At 38.1% G+C, this 22137-nt stretch overlaps 1 protein-coding gene across 1 annotated transcript in view; it reads left to right on the forward strand.

Moving 5' to 3' along the window:
* The window catches only part of TRIO (trio Rho guanine nucleotide exchange factor), a 267208-nt gene that overhangs the window by 119406 nt on the left and 125665 nt on the right, over positions 1–22137 (forward strand). Inside the window, exons 10-14 of the mRNA XM_026673423.2 lie at positions 2288–2410; positions 5580–5771; positions 15924–16093; positions 16531–16705; positions 20129–20324. Coding sequence (XP_026529208.1) covers positions 2288–2410; positions 5580–5771; positions 15924–16093; positions 16531–16705; positions 20129–20324 — 856 coding nt within the window. The remainder of the gene's footprint in view (positions 1–2287; positions 2411–5579; positions 5772–15923; positions 16094–16530; positions 16706–20128; positions 20325–22137) is intronic.

Raw genomic sequence — 22137 nt, forward strand, 5'->3', positions numbered from 1 at the left:
CCGCTTCAGGGCGTGGCGTGGCTACCCGTGTCCCCTCACCTTTAGGCAGTCTCAGGCAATGGAAACTCCCCAAATGCAGTCACCAGCCACTTCAATCGGCCGGTAGAAGCAGCCTCGGGGCGAGCGCACACACACACACTCCCCTTGCTGCGAGGCCGCTTCTTTCGGCAGATGAAAGCTCCCTTGAAGGCAGAGTCCCCAGCCACTTTGGGGCAAGGCGTGGCTGCCCATGTCCCCTCGTCTTTAGGCAGTCTCTTTTGGGTGATGGAAGCTCCCCAAATGCAGTCACCAACCACTTTGATCGGCCGGTAGAAGTGGCCTCGGGCGAGCGCACACACACCTCCCGCGAGGCCGCTTCTACCGGCCGATTGAAGTGGCTGGTGACTGCATTTGGGGAGCTTCCATCACCCGAAAGAGACTGCCTAAAGGCGAGGGACATGGGCAGCCACGCCTTGCCCTGAAGCGGCTGGGGTTTCTGCCTTCAAGGGAGCTTTCGTCTGCCGATAGAAGCGGCCTTGTGGTGAGGGGAGTGTGTGTGTGTGTGTGTGCGCTCGCCCCGAGAATGGAATCAGAATGAAAATTAAAGTAGACTAGTAATTCTAAATAATGGACTTAGCACATGCTTGGAAGCTCAAATTGTAGTTTGGATTCTAAATTGCAATCATCCGTAATAGTGCAATGTTTGAATTAGATTTATTGTTTTAACAAGGTTTTGAGACGCTGCTTTAGAATAGATTCCATGATTGCCAGATGTGAAAGAAAATGGGTTCATTTATTTTTGATGTGTTGGCTAAGTATTTCCTTGGAATATGACTAAGGCAGAGGCATAAAGATCCTTTACAGAGTTGATGACATAAAGGCATGGTGTCCTTTTTTCTCTCTGCTGTCTTTTGTAGTTATGCAGGATATCAAACAGCGGTTCTGAGAACTTGGAGAAACTATGTTAGCCCAAATAGTCAACATTAAACCAAAGGATCAGAAGTCTGATTCAACAGAAGTAACGCTTTTCTTGTAATTTTGTTGTTATATCTTTGAGGGGTACTTAGTCAGGGCAGACATGTGTATAATGAATTTTAGTCAAAAGAGTGAGTATATTGTCTCAAGCTAATTTAAGCAGATGCTTGATGAATAAGGGTTCCCTCTGTAGGCTCCAGGGTGAAAGTTGACTGGTAGAAGACATGCCATTCCGCCAAACATTTCTTGTATAGGCTGAATTAAGGCTTCCTGTTCAAGTGAAGAGCTCCTTAATTGTACAAATACTTGCTGGCATGATGTATCTGTAGAGAATTTGCAGAATAGGGAACATCTTGTTTCAGTTACTGTTTTAACTGCCATAGTATCGGGATGTATATGTTGGCTTCAGTTCCTAGAACGTTATAGTTACTGAATAGATTCTGATTACTAAAATCATTGGGATTTGAATGGAATGGAAAAAAAGTGAATGGAAAGAAATTTTTGCCAGATGGTTCAGTTGAAATCTTGCATTTTATGGTTAAAGCATGAAAGGGCTGCTCCTTGGGTCAGGGTAAAATTGCATTTCAGTTCGTTGATTTTCAAACATCATGTCCTTAGGGACTCTTCTGTATGAATTTGTCTGCCAAGGAGTTTTGCAGATAGGACCTAGAATCTGTGGTTTAAAGAAGATACCGGTGATATTCCTGCATGCACATGCTGCTGGATAGTGGCATGGGAAATTAATCTCTTAAAGCAATGTACAATTTAGAGGCAGCTCTGTGTATCAGTATTTGTGAAGGGGGAGTGTTTTTTCTCAGGATAATTTAATTTAGTTTTCCAAATTTTTCTGACTGTGAGAATGATTGCTGGAGTAGCTGCACTTTTGCTGATTTCAAAAGGATGCTTTTTCTATTAGCAGGCCACATATCCCCATAGCAGACAACTTGATTACTTAGTTTACAAACTCAGCAATAAATGGAGAACTTGCCTTTTATCCTTGCAAACTCTGGTGAGAGAAATTGCTACCAGTCTGGGTGTCTGAACTACTGGACTTATAACAATATCATCCAGGTAGTGGAAGTTTGTATATGTATATAATAATCCTAAGGTATGGAGTAAGAATGTTAATAATTGCTGGCTTTTCACTGACATTTGAATTTGTCTCTGGAGTATCTATATTCCATGATACAGTAAAACATTTTAGGGAAGACTATTAGGAAAATAATGAAAGATGGCTTCAGTTGATTTATACTATTCTGTTCCACAACAGCAGAACCCATTAGAAGAAACTTAGAAATGTACAATTGTATTTCATTCATGATCTCTCTTGCAGGTGCTGGATTGGATCGAAAACCATGGAGAAGCTTTCCTTAGTAAACATACAGGAGTTGGGAAATCTTTGCATCGAGCCAGAGCGCTACAGAAGCGCCACGAAGACTTTGAAGAAGTGGCTCAGGTAAGGGGGTTCATCATCGGCGCTATTCTTGCCATTCACTTGAAAAATGTCAGGGCTGGAAATCCTGCAAGGCCCCCATGCTTTCAAGCTGCAGTTGTTTGACACACACAACAAGGAGATACAACTGGTTGCAAATATTGCAGCTTGAAAGCATAGGCACCTTGCAGGAGCTGACGTTTAATCTTTTCTTTTTGTTTCCTTCTCCATTTGTCTCCCCGGTACTCCTCTCCGTCCAGTTTTCTTTCCCCTTTAATGAAGGTATCCCTTTCCTTCACATCATTTCCATCTTGTTTCTCCTGCTCCCTCTTTACTGTTTCTGATGGAACAGATCCATGAGGCAGTTTTGGGTCCTTGAGTAAAAAATGTTCAATATATTTAGATGAGAGAATCGAGCATCTTTATAAATGGGGAAACTTATTTTACAGGTGATTAATTTTAATTGGTAGTCATTAATTCAGTAACCTTTTTTTGTTTTTGTTACTCATGAATTGGGGAAAGGAGAATCTCTAATACAGGTAGTCCTCGTTCATTTAGTGATCATTCAAAGTTACAATGGCACTGAAAAAAGTGACTTGCGATAATTTTTCACCCTTAGCACAGCTGCAGCATCCCCATGGTCACATGATCAAAATGCAGATGCTTGGCAACTGACTCTTATTTATGACGGTTGCAGTGTCCCAGGATCATGTGATCACCTTTTGCGACTTTCTAACAAGCAAAGGGAATGAGGAAACCAGATTCATTGAACAACTACGTTATTAACTTAGCAACTGCAATGATTCACTTAACAACGGTGGCAAGAAAAGTTGTGAAATGGGACAAACTCACTTAACAACTGACTTGCTTAGCGACAGAAATTTTGGGTTTAATTGTGGTCGTAAGTCACAGACTACCTGTAGTGGGATATTAAATTCAAAACCTTTCTACCCTTTGGATAAATCCAGTAAATAGTCACATATATGCAATAAATAGAGAGATGGTGTGTCCAGAAGCCAAGATCATTAAAACAATATATAAAATCTCTTCTAAAATAATATTTTTAAAAATTGCACTGAAGAAATCCGTTTAATTGTTTATACATTTTTACCGGCCAAAAACACTTACATAATGTGTTTGTTATTTATTTGTTGAACTTGTACCTTGCCACAGTCAGTGTACTCTCAGCAGCTTACAAGGTATTTAGTATAAAAACTGTTAAAACATCCACCATAAAAAAGGACCTGAAAAATAAAAGTAAATAAAAATAATGGAGATGGTGCCACTCAAACATTCAAGAAAATGCTCTCCCAAATAATCCAGTTTTCAATAACTTCCTGAAAAACTCATAAGGAAGAATGAGTCTAATGGGGGAGGGGGTTATTCCAGATCAGGAGCACCATCAAAGAATAGCAGAATCACCTACCCTTGGCTCCCTGTGGCCTCTTGGAAAATGGACCAACAAGGCAAGTATGCCCTAAAACCATACCTTGCACTCACTTATACGAATGTTTATGTGTGCATCTCTTCATTTCCTGAACTATGGGAAAATTTGTAGCCACCTTGAAATAACTTCTGTTGTTTGCCAGTTGCTATTCTGAACATTCCCTATGCCACCTGGAAAGGTGTGCATTAATAGAAAATGAACTATTGGGCAGCTCGCGAGCTCTAGAACATAAATTGCTCGTGTAACCATTCGTCTTGAATTACTGAGAATTTTATTCTCTTTCTCCAGAGCCCATGATGGCCAAATTTGTAGAGATGGGCAAAAGATTACACATTTAAAATGTTTCAGAATGGATTTTTTTGTTATATCTCTACAAATAATTAGGAGCATGGTAGTTTATATGGGGAGATCTTTCATATCTTGTATTCCCCCTGTACAGTGATTTCAGTTGCATTTGAAGATGTCAACGAGGCTTGACAAAGTATAATGTGTACTATGCAACATGGTCAAGCTACCCTTGAATTTTTATGATTTATTTAGCCTGTAGGGGGGTATGATTTGTTTACAAGTGTGATGAGGTAGCTTATTTATTTTACTGTGAAACATGCAGTACAGTCATAGTGTTTAAGCACAGTTTTCAGTAGCTTGATATTTTATTTGATAAAATATTATTTGCTTGATTGTGGTTGCAAGGCACATATGCAAAGAAGAAGAAAAAAATAGGAGGATGTGTGCCAGCAAATGTGTCTATTTATCATACTATTCGTATCATTCCAGAATCCTTCTGATACATTATGACATTTTGTAGCCAAAGGAATAAAGCAGTAGGATAGTGGCAAGACAGCTTCCAATTCCTATAAAAGAAGGTTTGCAAATGTTTATAGGAGCTGAGCCCAGATGATTTTTCAAAGTCAGAGGATAAATATGCAGTGATAATCTTGATTACTCTAAAAACAAGTACTGAAATGAAGTGTTTTTCATATATGGCACCTTTAAGTTGTACGGACTTCAACTCACCTAATTCCCCAGCTAGCATTTTACCTTCCCTTTCCTCTAGAAAGATTTTGTTCATGCCAAATAATAACTCAGAGCCCTTCTGAATTGGCTGTGTCACACGGGTACATCATATTACTGACTTATGTCCCGTTGATCTCATTTGAAGGCCCTGTAATCCAGTGATCCCTGGTGATATGAAATATCTGTATGTTGTTTTGCTGTAATTTACTTTGCTGAATAATTTAATAAACACATGCATTAAGTACATCACACCTTTCTTCCTTGATTCAAGGGCTGTGCCTGACCTTCTTTTCAATTTTTGCACACAAAGCAAATAACATAAGATCATCTTAAAAGCATTTACCAAAGCCAGTTGTGAATATGAAAGTAAATGACAGACTTGCAAATGTTCTCCTGTAAGTGCAGTGTCTTAAACCATGTGCTTATTGATGCCATGGGTCTTCAAAAGAAAGGATGATGATATCAACAGAGAATCCAGGATTTATACTCTGCTTCTTTCAGAGGAAGATGAAAACTACTAGAAGCTTGGCGTACATGGTTTCTTCCATTTGCCACCAAATCTTGATTGGAAATAATGACTCAGCAATTCAGCAATGTACTGCTAGGTTTCAATAGTGCAATCTTAAAGGGCATTAGAGGTTACAAAAGGGGGGTTGGGAATATTTTGTGGGTCAGTATAAATGTTTGTACAATCCCTCTGCAACTCTTATTCTCTTGCCATTTCTGCAGAACACATATACTAATGCAGACAAATTGCTAGAAGCAGCTGAGCAGCTGGCACAGACAGGAGAGTGTGATCCTGAAGAGATTTATCAAGCAGCCCATCAGCTGGAAGACCGGATACAAGATTTTGTTCGGCGGGTGGAGCAGCGCAAAATCTTACTGGACATGTCTGTATCTTTTCATACCCATGTTAAAGAGGTGAGCAAAACAATAAGTAACATCGGGGTCTTTGTAAATCCATGCTCAGAAGCCAAAATATAAACTTAACAGCAATAAAGGCAGGATTGGTCTTTCATCAAATCCTTGACAATGTGATATTTTCTGGGTCTCCATTCCTTCTAATGGACCCTGGCAGTTTTGCCTGGTACAAAGCAGCCTTTCAAACAGCATTGGTTATCTGCTGCGTTAGCTGCTCTTTTAATTTCTTCCAATGCCTCAGAATGCTGTTAAATTGGGTGCACTCTAGGGTGGGTTCTGGCCCTGCTTGAAATACGAAAACACAAATAAATATGTAGGTGATCAAGGTAGATATCAGCTTTCGGCATTGGAAGCCAGATAGCCGCTCAAATAGATACTATGTAATGAATGCATTGGATAGCAGTTTTCTGTGAATGGCAAGCAATCATTTAATGGTTGCAATTAAAAGAATTAGTGATGGATGCTATTTTCTGTCTCAACTGTTATCTGCTGGGAATCACATGTTTCTAATCGCATTGGGTTGAAGCCATTTTCTAAGAAAATGTTGCCATTCCAGAAAAGATGCTATTGGAGATTCTTCCCTTCCCTTTCTGTTTGCTTAAATCCTCATTTTTTTTTCAATTAAAAGGGTGTTTGAAAGATGAGATTGGGAGTTCAGAAGACGACAACATGGGTACTGTAGCTTCCACATTGGAGATTTCATACCTAGTGGCTGCAGCATTTCAAAAAGTCAGCCACACAATTTCTCTCAGGTTAAAAAATAGAAGAAAAGTCCCCCCAAAAAACTTCATACCATATATATATATATATATATATATATTCATATTCATATTCCTTTTGGCTTCTAGGTGATCACTAAGGATTATTTGAAATGACCATCAGAGCATTAGTATTTCGTATATTATTATTAACACGCTCTGATGCTAAGGAGTTCTATTCCGCCCTCCCCACCTGAAAAGAAATCTGTTCCAAATGCAAAACACAAGCAGAAGAGAGGAGTTTCAGTTTTAGTTTCACAGCAGCAACCGGCTTTAGTACAGAGCAGTTGAGCTAAGCCACGCCCAGGCTCCTTGCTGTCTCCTTGCTCACACAGCAAATACTGTTTCAGTTTCCAAATAGCTCAACTCTCTCACACACTGACAGGACGCTAGCCAGATGAATACTGATGGATGCTGCTAGGCAAAGGCACAATTCCCCCCCTCCTTATTTTCCTCCCCAAAACTAAGCCTGATCACATAGTTTCATAGTGAAGAACGGGTATAGAGCTAGTTTAAAATAGAATAAAAAGGAAACAAAAAATGGTCAAAATAAAGAAGGGGAGAATTACTCTTAACTTTTTGTTTTGGCAATAAATGGAATATTTTTTCTTTTAGGAGAGAGATTTTGTTGTTCTGTACTTTTATTAAAATATTTCATGAAAAGGATAAAAAATAGTTTCCTTCCCTCCTTCCAGCACTTTAAGCTGTTTTCCCATTACAAAACAACTTCCTGTCTATCATTATACTTCCTTTTTATTAATGTAACACATAAATGGTAAACTTGGCTCTCAATAAGGAATGTCTTCTTACGTAGTTTTACTGGATTTGTTTATACTAGAAAGTGAAGGGAAATCTTAAGGATAGTTGTACATTTATGAGTAATTGGAAGCTATTCCACAAAATGCTTTGCTCAGCAGTCGGCTTTATGGGAATATTCAAGAAAAGCAGGAGGCAAAAGAAGGCATGACTATTACCTGTTGCCAAAGATGAGAGAAAAATAAATGGAAAGTATGTAACAAAGTTGATACGTCCAGTTGTTAATTGTTCAGGATTGCCCAAATTTGTTTTTTCTTGTACCTCTTCTCTATTCTCTGTCATAATCACATTTTTGATTTTTTTTTAAATTTGTAAATCTAAAATCAGGAGTTAGATTGCTTTTTATTATCTCTGAGTCACTCTGAGAACTCTTTTGGCTAAAGAGCAGAGTACAAAATGCTTCTGATAAATAAACCTTGACTTTTTCTGATCTTAGATTCTTGTTTCAGAGCATTACTTACATTACAGGTAAAATATTTTGAAGGCAAGCTACAGTCAGGTGAAAAGGAAAGTACACTCTCTTTGAATTCTATGGTCTTACGTATCAGGACATAATAAAAAAAATCATCTGGTCTTTAGCAGTTCTTAAAAGAAGGTAAATACAACCTCAGATGAACAGCAATATATGACATATTATATATCATGTCATTGTTTTACAAAAAGAAAGCCAAAATGGACTGTAGGTTGGCACCTCTGTTGTTATATTTCACATGAAGAACCCATTGATCTTTGTGATTTTACTTTATTTTATTGTTTCAAAATATTGTTCAAAATAACTTTTCCTCAGGCAACTAAGTGTGCTGTCCTTTAACCATCAGTTTCCATAGCTCCAAAATGCCTCTCAATTCCCCAACATATCCAGAAACATTTTTTCAAAAGTGAGTCAATGATGGGAAGCACTTGGTATGCTTTGAAGTATTTCCAGAAATACTAGTCAACAGATTAGCCTGGTGGTAGCAGTAGAACTACCAGGAGAATATTGGAGTATTTTAAGTGGGAGTTAAAAAAAAATGAAACTGGTACAAGTACAATCGAACAAACATTTGGAATGCAGAAGAAAAGTAGAGATGAGAAAAGCCTAAGGCAACTAGATCTGGGCTGCAAAAAGCCAGATAAACAGTAACAGCTAATGAATCACACACACACACACGTGTGCACATGTTTTTGTTGACATTCACCCTTTTGAAGCTCTGATGTAGTAGCCTTAAGAAAATGTGCCAAATGATCCAAGATGTAGCAGAGATACTTTGAGTTTCAGAGCGGGGCAGAGATGATATTCAGCAGGTTCTGACCAGTTCTGGAGAACTGGTAGCAGGAGTTTTGAGTAGTTTGGAGAACCATCAAATATCACCACTGACTGGTGATTTTATAGTATCCTTCTCCTGCCACGCCCACTAAGCCATGCCCACAGAACCGGTAGTAAAAAAATTTGAATCCCACCACTGGAGTGGGGGATTTTCAGTTTATGTCTTGTATGCTAGGAATCTGAGGTAATAGTCACAGAGTTTAAAGCAGTGATTTTAAGTATGTTTATAGATGTTTGTGAGCACGTGCAAGAGAGAGAGCAAAAGAACAGTAAATTCAATGAAAATGAGTGTCACTCTTACAAGTTAGACCCTGTTAGGAAATGAACACTACAGAGACTGCTAGAACTTATCACTGTTACAGCGAGTATCTGTTCAGTTTTGAAATAGTTGCAACTAACTCCAGCAGGAAAGAGTTGACTGAAAAATAGCTCAGGCAGCAATGATCACTAGTTATTTGTAATAACAGAATAAAGGATTTTTAAAAAACTTTTAAAACATAGCATTTGAATGAACCTTTTAGAGCAAAAAAAAAAAAGTGGAACAAAAGCTTTTGTAATATGTACTGGCAACAAGCAGATCTAAATGAGGACGAAACAAGCTTTTATTCTAGTATTTTCAGTTGCAGGCATCACTATATATAGTTTTTGATAATGGTTAACCTAATTTTCCAGTACCAAAATTCAAATATAGAAAGATTATTAGTAAAGTGTAAACCTCTAGTCCTGGTGATTTGATCTTACAACATTATCCTGGGACATGTATATTTGTCTACATTTGTAAGATTATTAGTATTTGCTAAGCATTCTGGTTCTGTCTTGAGCTGAGGTGAAAGGATAAATCTCACAGAATAAGTCGTTAGGAGAACTGTTTATAGCAACAGTTACTTAGGTGGAAAACTCAGAGCAGGAATTAATGGCAGAAACTGTAGTCTGCATCCCAGAGGGCAGTTTAGCTTCATTCACTGAGTAATTCAAAGCTGTTATTTTTTGCTCAAAAATGCTTTGACTGTTGTCTGCATTTGTCTGCACACATACCTTTCTAACTGTCAGCTGTGCAAATGTGCATTTAAATAACTTCCCTTTCCTGGGTGGGAAAAAGTAGAATGCGAATTGGCCCAGGTGTTTGTCTAGCTGTGCCAAAAGTAGGAAAAAATCAGCCATGTCAACTATCGGTGGAAGTATGGGTATTTATTTGATGACGATGAATCCAGGAGATGTAGTGCCTAAACATTTTTTGCCTGGTGTTTTAAAAAACATTCCGCAATGGCTTGTTAAAAAATAAATGTCAAAATATATTTTTTTCCAAGTGTAATTTTTAGAGAATCTGTCAGCTCTTCTCAGTCTTCATACTGAAGCATTTCTATAGTGGACTTTGAAAATGTAGGCTAGAATGAAAATATGAGACCGACTATTTCCTAGTTGAAAAATAAACTAAGAAATTGTCTGTCACATTTTTTTCAATCTAGCCTAGATTTTCAGAGTTCACTATAGAAATGCTTAAATATGAAGACAGAGAAAGTAGCTGACAGAGTCTCTAAAAATTACATTTGGAACAAAAAATATTTTGACATTTATTTTTTACAAGTGTGAAATTTCATGACCTTGAAAAAGTCTTTATTACAGAAATGTAACACAACTTTACTATTTGCTTGTCTTATTTATGGGTGTGCATGCACCCTCACGCCTGCAAATCAGTATACAGTATTGCTGTTTCTCTTTCACTGATTTGATTGACAATATATTTAGGCTGCGTTAGAGTGTTTTTCATATGATAAGCTGATCTCAGAAAATGATCATAGCTTAAATGATATCAAGAAAAATTCAACAACTTCATACAAATTAATCCCATTGCTCACAATCATGAAATTAAATGAGACTTGCATACTCAAAGGTGATGTAAAGTTGAATAGCAGATGCTGTTTTTCTTCCTCACAAATTATGTAAACATACACATACTGTAGACTATTATAGATAATACATTTACTTCTATTCAGGTTCACTGCATCTGCATTGTCATATGTTGAAACATTAAATTGTTATATAAAGCTTTTCTGAGAATATTTCTTAAATTGTTAGTTTCTTGTTTTAGCCATTGGACATTGTAGAAATAATATATCAAGCTTATGTAAGTAAAAATAATAATGCTCCAAATAATAGCAGAGCAAAAGTTGCCAGAAGAAATGTACTGCAAAGTATAATTCAGCTGACATTCTGTTTAGTGCTCCTGGCAAACACCATAATTATAATTTACTACCAAGAATTGGAATAGTTATGCAATTACCCTACAGCTTCTAACTGGAAGACAGAGAATCTGGTTTTGGCTGGCTCAGATACTGATTCACATTTTTTACTGTTCAGTAATGGTTAAAGGTTGTTGATTTAGTCAGTGACATGGAGGATATGATCATCTGGGTGTACATATTATTTTAAACCATGATTTCATAATTCCACACTTCACTAAGATGGATGATAAACGGACAAAACTGCAAAGCCTCTTTATCATCCTTAGTAAACTAGTTATTTTTTAAAAACGGGGGGAAAGGTCCCTTGAAAATCAAGAAAAATACCCAATTGGCCAAATTGCTTGAAGGCTGATGTGTTGAAGAGTTTTACCTGAAATAAGAGATTGGCAAAGATTTGACTAGATAGATGCTTGGTATAAACTAGGAAAGTGACTGATATGTTACAAGTACATTTGAGAGCATTTCCCCACATAGTTGGTTGGGCAATCTAAACACTTTGCTTAATGGTTTTGCACCAATAGTGTGCCTGCTGTCTGGAAGCTATATTTAAAGCTGTGATGCTGAATAAACGATGCAAAAGACACATAGATATGGGATGCTCTAAGATAAAGCGTTTTATTCTCTAAAATTTCTTAATGATCCTACAACATTATATTTATTAAAATAATTATTCTATCCAATTCAAAACATTCATCGGGTAATTTGAACACAAGATAAGATATACAATAATTCAGAGTCTATAAGAATTAAAATACAACATTAAAAAAAAGATTTTAAAATTATTTCTAAAGCCAGGAATATAAGGACTAAAACAAATAGGCTGCTATCTCTGGAATTTACATAAAGGTAGTCCTCAACTTATGACTGGTTGCTTAGCAACTATTCAAACTTACAATAGAGCTTTCCCCAGAGCTACTAACAGCCCAGTTTTGAAGTTGTGATGGCTCCCCCCCCCTCCCCGCAGTCACTTATTCTCACTTTGCATGACAGCCTGCATTTTTGGCTGTTTGTAGCATCCCATGGGCATGTCAGTACAATGTTTGTCTTTTTTGCTGGAAACTTGCATTTATTTTCAGTTTCAAGCAAAAAGTACCCATTCTCTCAAATTAGTTCATTTAACAACTACTTGCATTTGCATAAGGATCATGACATTCACTTAAAAAAAGGTCATAAAATCATGCAAAGTAACATAATTAACAACTTAATGACTGCCATAACTTATGACTGTAATTCCAGATTCAAGTACGATCATCAGTAGAGTGCTACCTAGGATAAACAAGAGCAACCCAGCAGAGAAAATTATTCCAGTCACTAAACTATGGAAGTTCCCAGGGGTAACCCTACAACTTTATTTTAAATTAATGGAAGTGGCTGAGCACTTTTCAAAGTATGCCTTACGTGCATCCCATTCCTGTGATTTAATTGCCAGAATAAGGTGGTATAAAGGTAAAGATTTCTCCTATCCCCTATGGCACACGTGGCAGAGGTGGCACACAGCCCCGTCTCTGATGGCACATGAGCCTTTGCCCCAGTTCAGCTCTGACGTGCATGTGTGCACGCCTCCAGCTGGCCTTCGGGTCTCTGCTGTGCATGTGCAGGACACATGTGATGGGGTTGAGCAGGGGGCGCATTGTATTTTGGGGATTCGGGTGCATGCGCGTGCTTTGGGCACTCAGTCCAGAAAAGGTTAGCCATCATTGTCCTATCTGGTCATGTCTGACTCTAAGGGGCAGTGCTCATCTCCCATTATCATAGAGAGCCAGCAGCACCCAAAGACACTTGTGCGGTCATGTGGCCAGCCTAACTATATGCTGAGGTGCACAGAACATTATCTTCCCATCAAAGTGGTATCTACTCACATTTGCATGCTTTCAAACTGCTAGGTTGACAGGAGCTGGGGCAAGGAACGGGAGCTCATCCCGTTGCATAGTGCTTGGTTTTCAAACCTGGACTGTCAGCTTTCCAGCTGACAAGCTCAGCATCTTTAACTGCTAAGCCATCATGCCCCTTTATGTAATACTACCTGAAAAATGGTATTATATTTTATATATATATGGATCTTTGATTATTCGGGTTTTCTCCCACGTAAAATTGGAAGTATCTAGGCGACATTTCAATGAAGTCTCATTCATCATCTTCAGGCTTGTGTCTTCGTATACTCCCTTGCACCGCCTGCCCCACCGCATACATAGGACAAACCAACAGAAGAATAAGTGCACGCATTGAAGAACACAAGAACTCAATCAAAAAAGAAGAACCGACCTCTTCCCTGATCCAACACCTCAAAGCCACAGGACATGAGATTGACTTTAAAAATATCAGAACTATCGCCAAAACCAAACACTTCAATAACAGAATAATCAGATAAGCCATAGAGATAGAAAAATGCCCACACAGCATGAATAAATGAGATGATACCTCCTGCCTACCAGCCATTTGGAAACCCGCCCTCATTAATAAACGAGTACCTAACATGAAGAGTGACACCAGACCCACACCCACGAGGGCCACACAAGATGCTACCACCACACTTCCATGTAGAAAGCAGACTCACACCCACACAGAAGATGAGACACGACCATGGACCAGAAGCCGTACCGCAGCTGCATCACTACCCGCTTCAAACCCCTCCGACCCATACATGAAGCGAACTGACACCCACCATGAAGATGTGGCACGACCACAAACGCGAAGCCAAACAACAGGATCACAGCTCACCAGCTCAAATCCCCCAGCAACTAGGACTAACCTGAGCACAACCAAGCCCCCACCAGAACAGAACACACCCCCAACCAATCAGAACACAGCCAAACCCCCAACCAATGAAAACACCCCCCCCAGCCAATCAGAACACAGCCAAGCCCCCACCCAATCAACTCACACCCCCACTAGCAGTTAAAAGGAAGAAGCAGCTGCAAGCTCACATTACTCTGAGAAGCACAAAGCCGAAGACACAAGCCTGAAGATGATGAATGAGACTTCATCAAAACGTCGCCTAGAAACTTCCAATTTTACGCGGGAGAAAACCCGGTTAACCAAAGATCCACATACAAATACCCGCGAAAAACTCAGAAAACAGATGTGTGTGTGTGTGTACATGTATATGTGTATATGTGTATATGTATATGTGTATATATATTATTACCTGATCTTTGAATTATGGGTAATATAGTAACAGATTTTCCCTGATATAGAAAATGTTGTAGTTATTATATCAGCCTGAACTGATAAAACATACTCCTGGCCACCAAAGCCATTTACATTTCAAGTGACAATTATACATCAAAGACCATGAGTAAAAAGCATATTTGACCCTTCAGGGTGAATGCAGTGCCAATTAGAACAAAATAAATACATTTTCACTTGGCAAACCAGACAAACTAGCAAGTTCCACTTTGCTTGGATGGAGTTCCAGTTCACTAGCTCTTAGCCAGCCTATTATACTAATCACAGTGCAGAATAATGATTTAGGTTAATGTAAAACTGGTACCGTTGCTGAAAGGAAAACTATCTGCTTTCAGTGAGAAAAACTCTACCTAAGCTTGTAGAATTATTGACAATTAGCTTAAGGATTATAAATCATGGGCCTGTTTTGTTTTATAGGCTTAAGTCATTTTAGAAAGAATTGATTCTTAAAACCTGGATTGATTGACCGATTGATTGATTTGTATGCATTTGTGTTAGAGAGATAACACAGAGAATTGCTTTCTACTATTTTCTGTTTAATGGTAATTGCACTCGGTATTCTAACTCTCTGGGAGCTGCTGTTTTCTAGCAACCAAGCAGCACGAGGGGCTTCTGTCCTGAATTAAAAATTCAGATATTGATTCAGAACTATATGTTGTAGTATTAACTCATTCAGCAGTAAGAAGTTTTTTTTTTGCTGTTTCTTTGCCAGATGTCATGTAATGGCTTATAAAATGTAGACAGGGCTCAGGGAAGTAGCTGGAACAGTATTGGTATTCTGTTCATGTAGTTCCTGCTGCTGACCGAGATGGTCTCTGAGCTGATGTTAGCAGGTCTCTTCTCTCTTCTACAATTGATAAACCAACTGAAGCCTATAATTAACTTAAATCTGTGATACAGAAACAAGTAACCTTTTCAGTTTAACTGCTAGAACATGTACAGTGGGCTCTTTTGTGTGTAGTCTAGCAGTCTTATTTGGTTCAAAATTCAGGAGTCAGCTGCCTTAGTTCATTGTTTTTTATATATATATATATATATGTATATGTATATGTATATGTATATGTATGTGTATTCAATTTAGAAATCATCTGAGGAAGTTTATCTGCAATTGCCAAGGGCTTGTCTCGCAGAGTCTTCAAGATGGACTCTGAATGTAACTTCCTCCCCTTATTCTTTGAAACGTCTATTGCTGAGTTATGGCCTTATTTTTTTTTCTTGGCATTCATAAAGATCTAAAAACAGACCTTTTTGAAAACAAGTTTTAATTGTTTATTTTTTTATTAACATTCTGAATCTCTAGTTTAAACTTACTGCAGATCATAAAGAGACTTTAGTGTTCAGCAGTGTAAGTTTAATATAATTAAATAGCGATGCATATTTATTTAAAGCCTTAGAAAATGCAGACAATCCTGTATCTACTATTTCTTTAGCTACAAGTTAAGAAGGGCCCTGCAAGGAGAAGTTCAAAGGTACATGCAGTCTATCATCTTGTTTCCTACCTTGACCTACCTTTAGGAAGCTTGCAAGTTGGTTTTGATGTCAGCAAAACTAGGGATACATGCCTCCCAACATGAAGACATAGGGCAGAGTTATGAAATAGTGTAACAACACTGCAAGGTAAGGCCAAGTTTGTCATCCTTATGATGCACATGGGGGAAATAGGAGCTGAGATGTAACTAGAGCATTACACAAACTTTGGCAGAATCATACGAATCCTGAGCAATTAAACTTTGCATATCATAACCAGTTTTCTTGCAAGTATGATTAAAAGAAGGAGCTGAAAGAGAGAAGAACCTAATCTAACAGTCAGTTTTCTTTCATAATTGTATTTTCTGTCCTGCAGCTCTGGACATGGCTGGAAGAGCTGCAGAAGGAATTGCTGGATGATGTCTATGCTGAATCGGTGGAGGCTGTGCAGGAGCTGATCAAAAGGTTTGGCCAGCAGCAGCAGACCACTCTGCAAGTTACTGTGAATGTTATCAAGGAAGGCGAGGATCTAATACAGCAGCTGAGGTAGGAGGGTATGGCCTTCTGTGGAAATGTCAACTTTGCATCAAGTCCTCTTCTTTTCCTTCCAGAACCTACTGCACTTTTCAGGCTAAGAGTTTCTCTGCCCCGTTTCCCTCTCATTGCTGGAAGGGTCAAGGAAAATGCCATAGCATAGAGTTATTACACTCTACAGAAAGGAAGGCGGTCTAGTTGGTCTAGTTGGAACTATGTTCCTTGCAACCTATAATTGCAGCCTAATTCTTGGTCAAGAAAAAAATGCAGCTTAGTTAATCGTTAATTATAAGGCAGTTTGTGTAGCCAATATTGCTAGCTCAAAGCAATATGTTGATGAAAGAACATGATTTTGGACATGTGTCGCCAAAGATTGAAGAGATTGGCCTCTATGCACATGCTTATATTTCAGGTTCTGTTTCTATATGGCTGTTCTCTGTGTTGTATAGGGATTCGGCCATCTCAAGCAACAAGACGCCTCATAACAGCTCCATCAATCACATTGAGACAGTCCTTCAGCAGCTGGATGAGGCCCAATCCCAGATGGAGGAGCTTTTCCAGGAGCGCAAAATAAAGCTGGAGCTCTTTTTGCAGTTGCGGATCTTTGAGAGAGACGCCATTGATGTGAGTCTGCAGTCCATATTGCACTGTATTTAACACTTCCTTTTTCTCACTAAGGATTTGGGCTGGTGTGAAAATAGGAGCTTCCCTTTAAAAAGAAAATGTTGATGCTATTGGTTTTTCCCGTTTTTCTTCTTTAAATCTCCCAAAGGGAATTGTTCTGACCAAGGCTTCCTGAGACTGTAATTAAACATACGCTTAGTCCAAACAACTTTCTTTTTGTTTCAACGCTGGGAATTACGCCCATAATGAGTCCCAAACAGTCTCTTGAGATAAGCACCCACCTTTATCTCCTTTGAATTGCTGCCAACAACTAAAGTGCCAAATCAACTGTAAAAAGCCAAACGGAATACAAAGTCCACACAGAGCTTCAAGGTTTAATCCAAACAGAATGAACAACGTTGCTTCCTGCAAAGGTTCCTGTCCCTTTGCTCCTCCTTTATGTCTTATGGGAGGGGCCAATCACCTCCAAGCCTTACTCTCGAGTCGCCCCTTCTGTCTTAACTGTTCTTGCCTTCTGGCAACTCTGCACATGCGCACACTGGGAACAGGCTCCCTTTGTTCCTCGCCTCGCTGCTGTCAGATTTTGGAGGCTACAGAGTCAGCACATAACTCCCAGATGGCCCTGGCCCCATCTCTGTATCGGACTCAGGACCCTCGTTCAAGTCCTCCCCAGACTCCTGGACTTGACCATGTTCCTTCCCACTGTCTGACTCTGCTGCCATCTCCACAGGCTGCTGACACACCACAACAGGAATAAGTCAGTGTGCTTCCAGGTAATAATGTAAATAGTTTTGACCCCCCATCCCCCGAAAAAAAAGTTTGCCTGTTTCATTTGGCTAAGGTAAATAATGAAGATGCTGTTGGAATAAATAGTTGTACCTGTTGTAGTAAAAAATATATATAGTACACATCTTCCCTGTAGATTGCCTTCTAAGTTTTGTGTAGCGTCTGTTTTTTTCTTATATTTAATTTTAGATATCTCAATAAATATTAATATTCTTTGCTTTTAATACAAACACATTAATAGTGTTCTTATAAAAACTTCCCAAACCAGCTTGCAGATTTAAACAGAAGAGTTTATGTTAGAATAGGATATCCCAAATCACACACACTATTCTTTTCCATAAAATTCATTTGAAAAATTCATCAGTTACATAACCAGGTCTATCCTCCTTCCTCCAATAGCTAGTTGCCATGCAGTAGGTCTAGAACATGATTGTTTTTAATAATTTTTTAATGTTGAAAAGTAAGAATAAAGAAAAAGAAAAGAAATATGTAAAGAAGTAAATATCCCTTTCATCAGAACAAGTATAAACAACTTTTAATAACATATCACCTTCTCCCAAAATACAGAAATAAAGTATTTTCTTCCCATATCTCATCTCTTATCTATAGTATAAACAATTTTTTTTTAAGAGCACATCATTCGGTAGTCAGCTTAGGTCCGTTAAGAGTTATCAAAGATAATATCTATTTTATCCTCTCTACATTTTACAAAAATGTACCTTTTACATTTTACAGCCTACAAAAGTCCACATTTTGGATAGAGAGGATCACTGGTCTGAAAGAGGGGTAAAAAAGTCCATCTGTGTTAGAATTGAACAGCCTTCCCTCAACAGAATGAAATAAAATGGAATAAAATACCAGCTATCTCCAGGTTACAATGCAGCCCTTGCAGCAGTTCCAAGAAGATTCCAAAACTAATTGCACTCTTGATTCAGGTGATCCTGAGGCAGCTCCCCCCAAGTGGCCACAACAGCTCTCAGAGAGAGTGCTAATGACTAGATGATTGCAAAGAAATACAATCCTTCCACCACCACCCCAATCCTATCAGAACCTATCCTTCCATCCCCCTACCATCCAGTGCCAATTGTTGCTATTTGTCCTTCCGTTCCCATTAGAACTGATGGAGCTTCTTGGATAAGAAGCAAAATGTTTTCTTCTTCCTCCTCAAGGAAAAAACAGTCCAGTTGCCTTTTGAAGAAAACAAGCACCTTTGAAACAATCCAAAAGTGATTAAGAAAAGACTCTCAGTTGAGCTTTATGTCCATATAGTCTACTTTAGGATTGTGAGCTTAATGGAAATCATTCAACTCTCCGGCTGACTGTAAAAAAAACCTTGGTTTCTACAGTCTACTCATGAGGAGCAGCTGTTCAGAGTACATGTGGGTGATCTCACAGTCTGTTAATTCTCTGGAGAGAATTAACTGGCTAGGATCTTCCCTTCAGCCACCAATGTATGCTAGAATACTGTCTCACTCAAACTTCAAGGACATCTATTTTGCCATGTCCTCATCAAAAGTCTCTCGCCTAGAGTATGAAATTAATGAATAAACCCTTAATTGTGGTGCAATTTTCATGTATCCTTTCTGTTCTTTCAAGAATTGGGTGCAAATTTATTTTCTTTAGTGAAGCTTGTAAAAGATTTGCCTTCATTTGTGAAAAGGATTGCTTGAGAAAAAATGTTCACATACATTTTCATATCCAGAAATGACTATTGCATAATTGTTATTTCACAGCTTGCAGAAGTAACCCTTTTCATTTTTAATATTAGCCATTCATTAACCTGCCTTGCTTTCAAATTACTAACATTTATTTGTATATTAAGCATAAAATACAGCCTCTGGACCTCAACCTCATGCTAAGCATAGTTATTTTAACCATAATTTATTGAGTAAGTCAAAAAAAATCATGGTTTAAAAAATTCAAAATGATGTTTGCATTACATGCTAAACCAAAAACAAACTTCATTATGGTTAAAGTAATATGAATTGTTTCATTCTATGCTGATATAAATGTAACTATGATGGCTACTATACTTTTGTCTTGTTAGGTTCTTAATGTTTGTCCTCTTTTTAAAGCCATATAACAATTCTGTCTCAAGAAAACTTCAGTGTATGTTTTGAATTGTCAGTTTCCTCCTAAATACCAGTTTTAAAGAAAAGTTATTTTATTTTTAGTAACAACAACCTGCTTGTGGTTTATTTTGAGTTCACATCTTGAAATTTTTGAGTTCTTCTTGTTCCTAAGTATTATGCTATATATTAAAGATCTAGAAGCTTCTCGATGAGCCATTAGCTCAATTCACAATAACCGAATCCTCATGAAACAAAATATACATAAAATTCTACCAGAGAAATTTTGTTACTGACTGTTTGGGATAATAATGGTCTCCCAGGCTACAGTTTCCATTATCTTCCAAGACGTCTGCAAGCATGGGAATGCAAACTCTATGACAGAGTACAATGTCACCTACTGGTCATTTCTCTCTTAGTCATCATGGTATATGAAGATAAAGCTTTTTCATGGAGAGTCCACATATATTTTACCAAATATTCAGTCTTTTCTAAGACTCTTTCTCTTCCTTTTGAAATTTCAGAACTTATTGTTGCTAATTTATGAATGTTATTCTCTTCTCATTAGATCATTTCAGACTTAGATTCTTGGAATGATGAACTATCTCAACAAATGAATGATTTTGACACTGAGGATCTTACAATAGCTGAACAAAGACTTCAGCACCATGCAGACAAAGCACTAACCATGAATAACCTGACTTTTGATGTCATCCACCAAGGACAAGATCTTCTACAGTATGTCAATGAAGTTCAGGCTTCTGGTAAGATGGGTTTGCCCCACTTCAACCAGGTTAATGGATTTATTGAGATTACCTAGGCTGACTTCATGAGAATCATTTATTTTTAATCTTATTGTACTCCTGAAAGAAATAGAATATGTCAGGTATTTTGCTTTTGGAAGGGAAAAGGTGTTTTATTAAGGTTAGTATAAAATATATTTTACTGAAAATTAATAAATATTTCAGTTTTTAAAATAAACAGCTATATAATCATGTTTCAGTTTCATCCATGTTATCTTACATAAATAACAAAAAAGTTAACTCTGCCTTGCCAAATCTGCTTCAGATTCTGCAAACTTATATTATAGAAGAGTATCCAGTGCTCATACTCATATCACTGTATATTATATTGGAGATATATTGAAACACCTATAATAATATGAATAAACCTTTAGGTTTTTAAAATACTGAAGTTTGCTTTATACAACATTATTTGTAATGGAATGCCAATTACACAGTGACTGAAAACTGCAAAACAAAAGATTCTGATATTATCGGATTGTAATGTAAAGTATAGCCAAGCCACAAACCAAGAGGAAAAAAATGAGTGTTGATAAAATGCATTAAAATTTAGACTTGCATTGTATATCTCTTCTGAGCAACTATAATGTATAAACTATTCTTAACTGGGGTGGGGTGGGGGTGTTAGGTGGGGTTTGTTTTTTGAAAATCAACAAGTTAATCAATTTTGCTATGTAGTTGATGAATTTGCTATTTTGAGTTGGAATAGGAACAGAACAGAATAGAATATTGGCCAAGTGTGATTGGACACAAGGAATTTGTCTCTGGTGCATTAAGTTCTCTGTGTACATAAAAACAACAAAGTACTATAATCATAAGATGACAGTAGGAGAAGGTAGTAGAAAATAATGAGAAGGATAATAGTAATACAGCCTTACTACATAGGTTAAAATATCCTTAGACATAAGACAGTACTGTGGTATATGGGAATTTGCCATGTTAAAAGAGTATGCCACCTTAAAGGTAAACTTAGGTTCAGTTTCCTATTTCAACCCTTCCTAGTTTTGATGGCAACAAGCACAACATGATTTTGCTGCTATTCGAAGGAACAGAACTGTTTTTGGGGCTCTGATGAATCTGTTTTTTTTTTGTTTAAAAAAATCTTCTCTTTACCACCTCATCCCAAAGGGATATACAGACATCTTATAGCATATGGGCTAAAACCCGCCCTTATCAAACTCACCTAATCCAGTGCTCTCCAAATGAATTGGAATGTAACTTACTCAGAATTTCCGTCCACCATGACAAAGACTGTGAATTATTGGGGTAGTAAATTAACAATAATTGGTTGAGGGTGACTGCTTTAACACTCATTTGTAGGCCCGCTGAGGAGAGATGCGGCTCTCCTCGACCCTGCTGGCGGTCTCCCCCCTCTTCATCACCTCTACGAGGTGGCTTAGCCCCGAAACCAGCCGGCTCGGTGTGCTCCAGCGGCGAGCCCAGACAGAAACCGCGCACGATCGCGGATTTCTGTCTGTCGCCGAAGCCCTTCAAACCCCTTTCCCGAAGGCGGTTGCAGCGGTGGTCAGAAATGGCCACCACAAAGAAGAACTCGACCGGAAAAGAATGTGCAGAAGGAAGATAAGAAGTGAAAGTTTTGGCTGACCGGGTTAAATTGTAAAAGCAACAACCAAGGTACCCTGGAATTTAAACTTACAAAAAATAACATTGCTCCCAAAGAAGAGTCGGAATCAGCGAAGGAAAGTGAAAAGGGAAAGGTTTGGCTTTTTTTCCCCCTTCTCTCTCCTTCCCTATACTGACAACTAAGAGACTT

This window comes from Notechis scutatus, chromosome 3 (genome assembly GCF_049901735.1).
Source record: "Notechis scutatus isolate UNSWTSFEM ecotype Mainland chromosome 3, rNotScu1.2, whole genome shotgun sequence".
Taxonomy (NCBI): Eukaryota; Metazoa; Chordata; class Lepidosauria; order Squamata; family Elapidae; genus Notechis; species Notechis scutatus.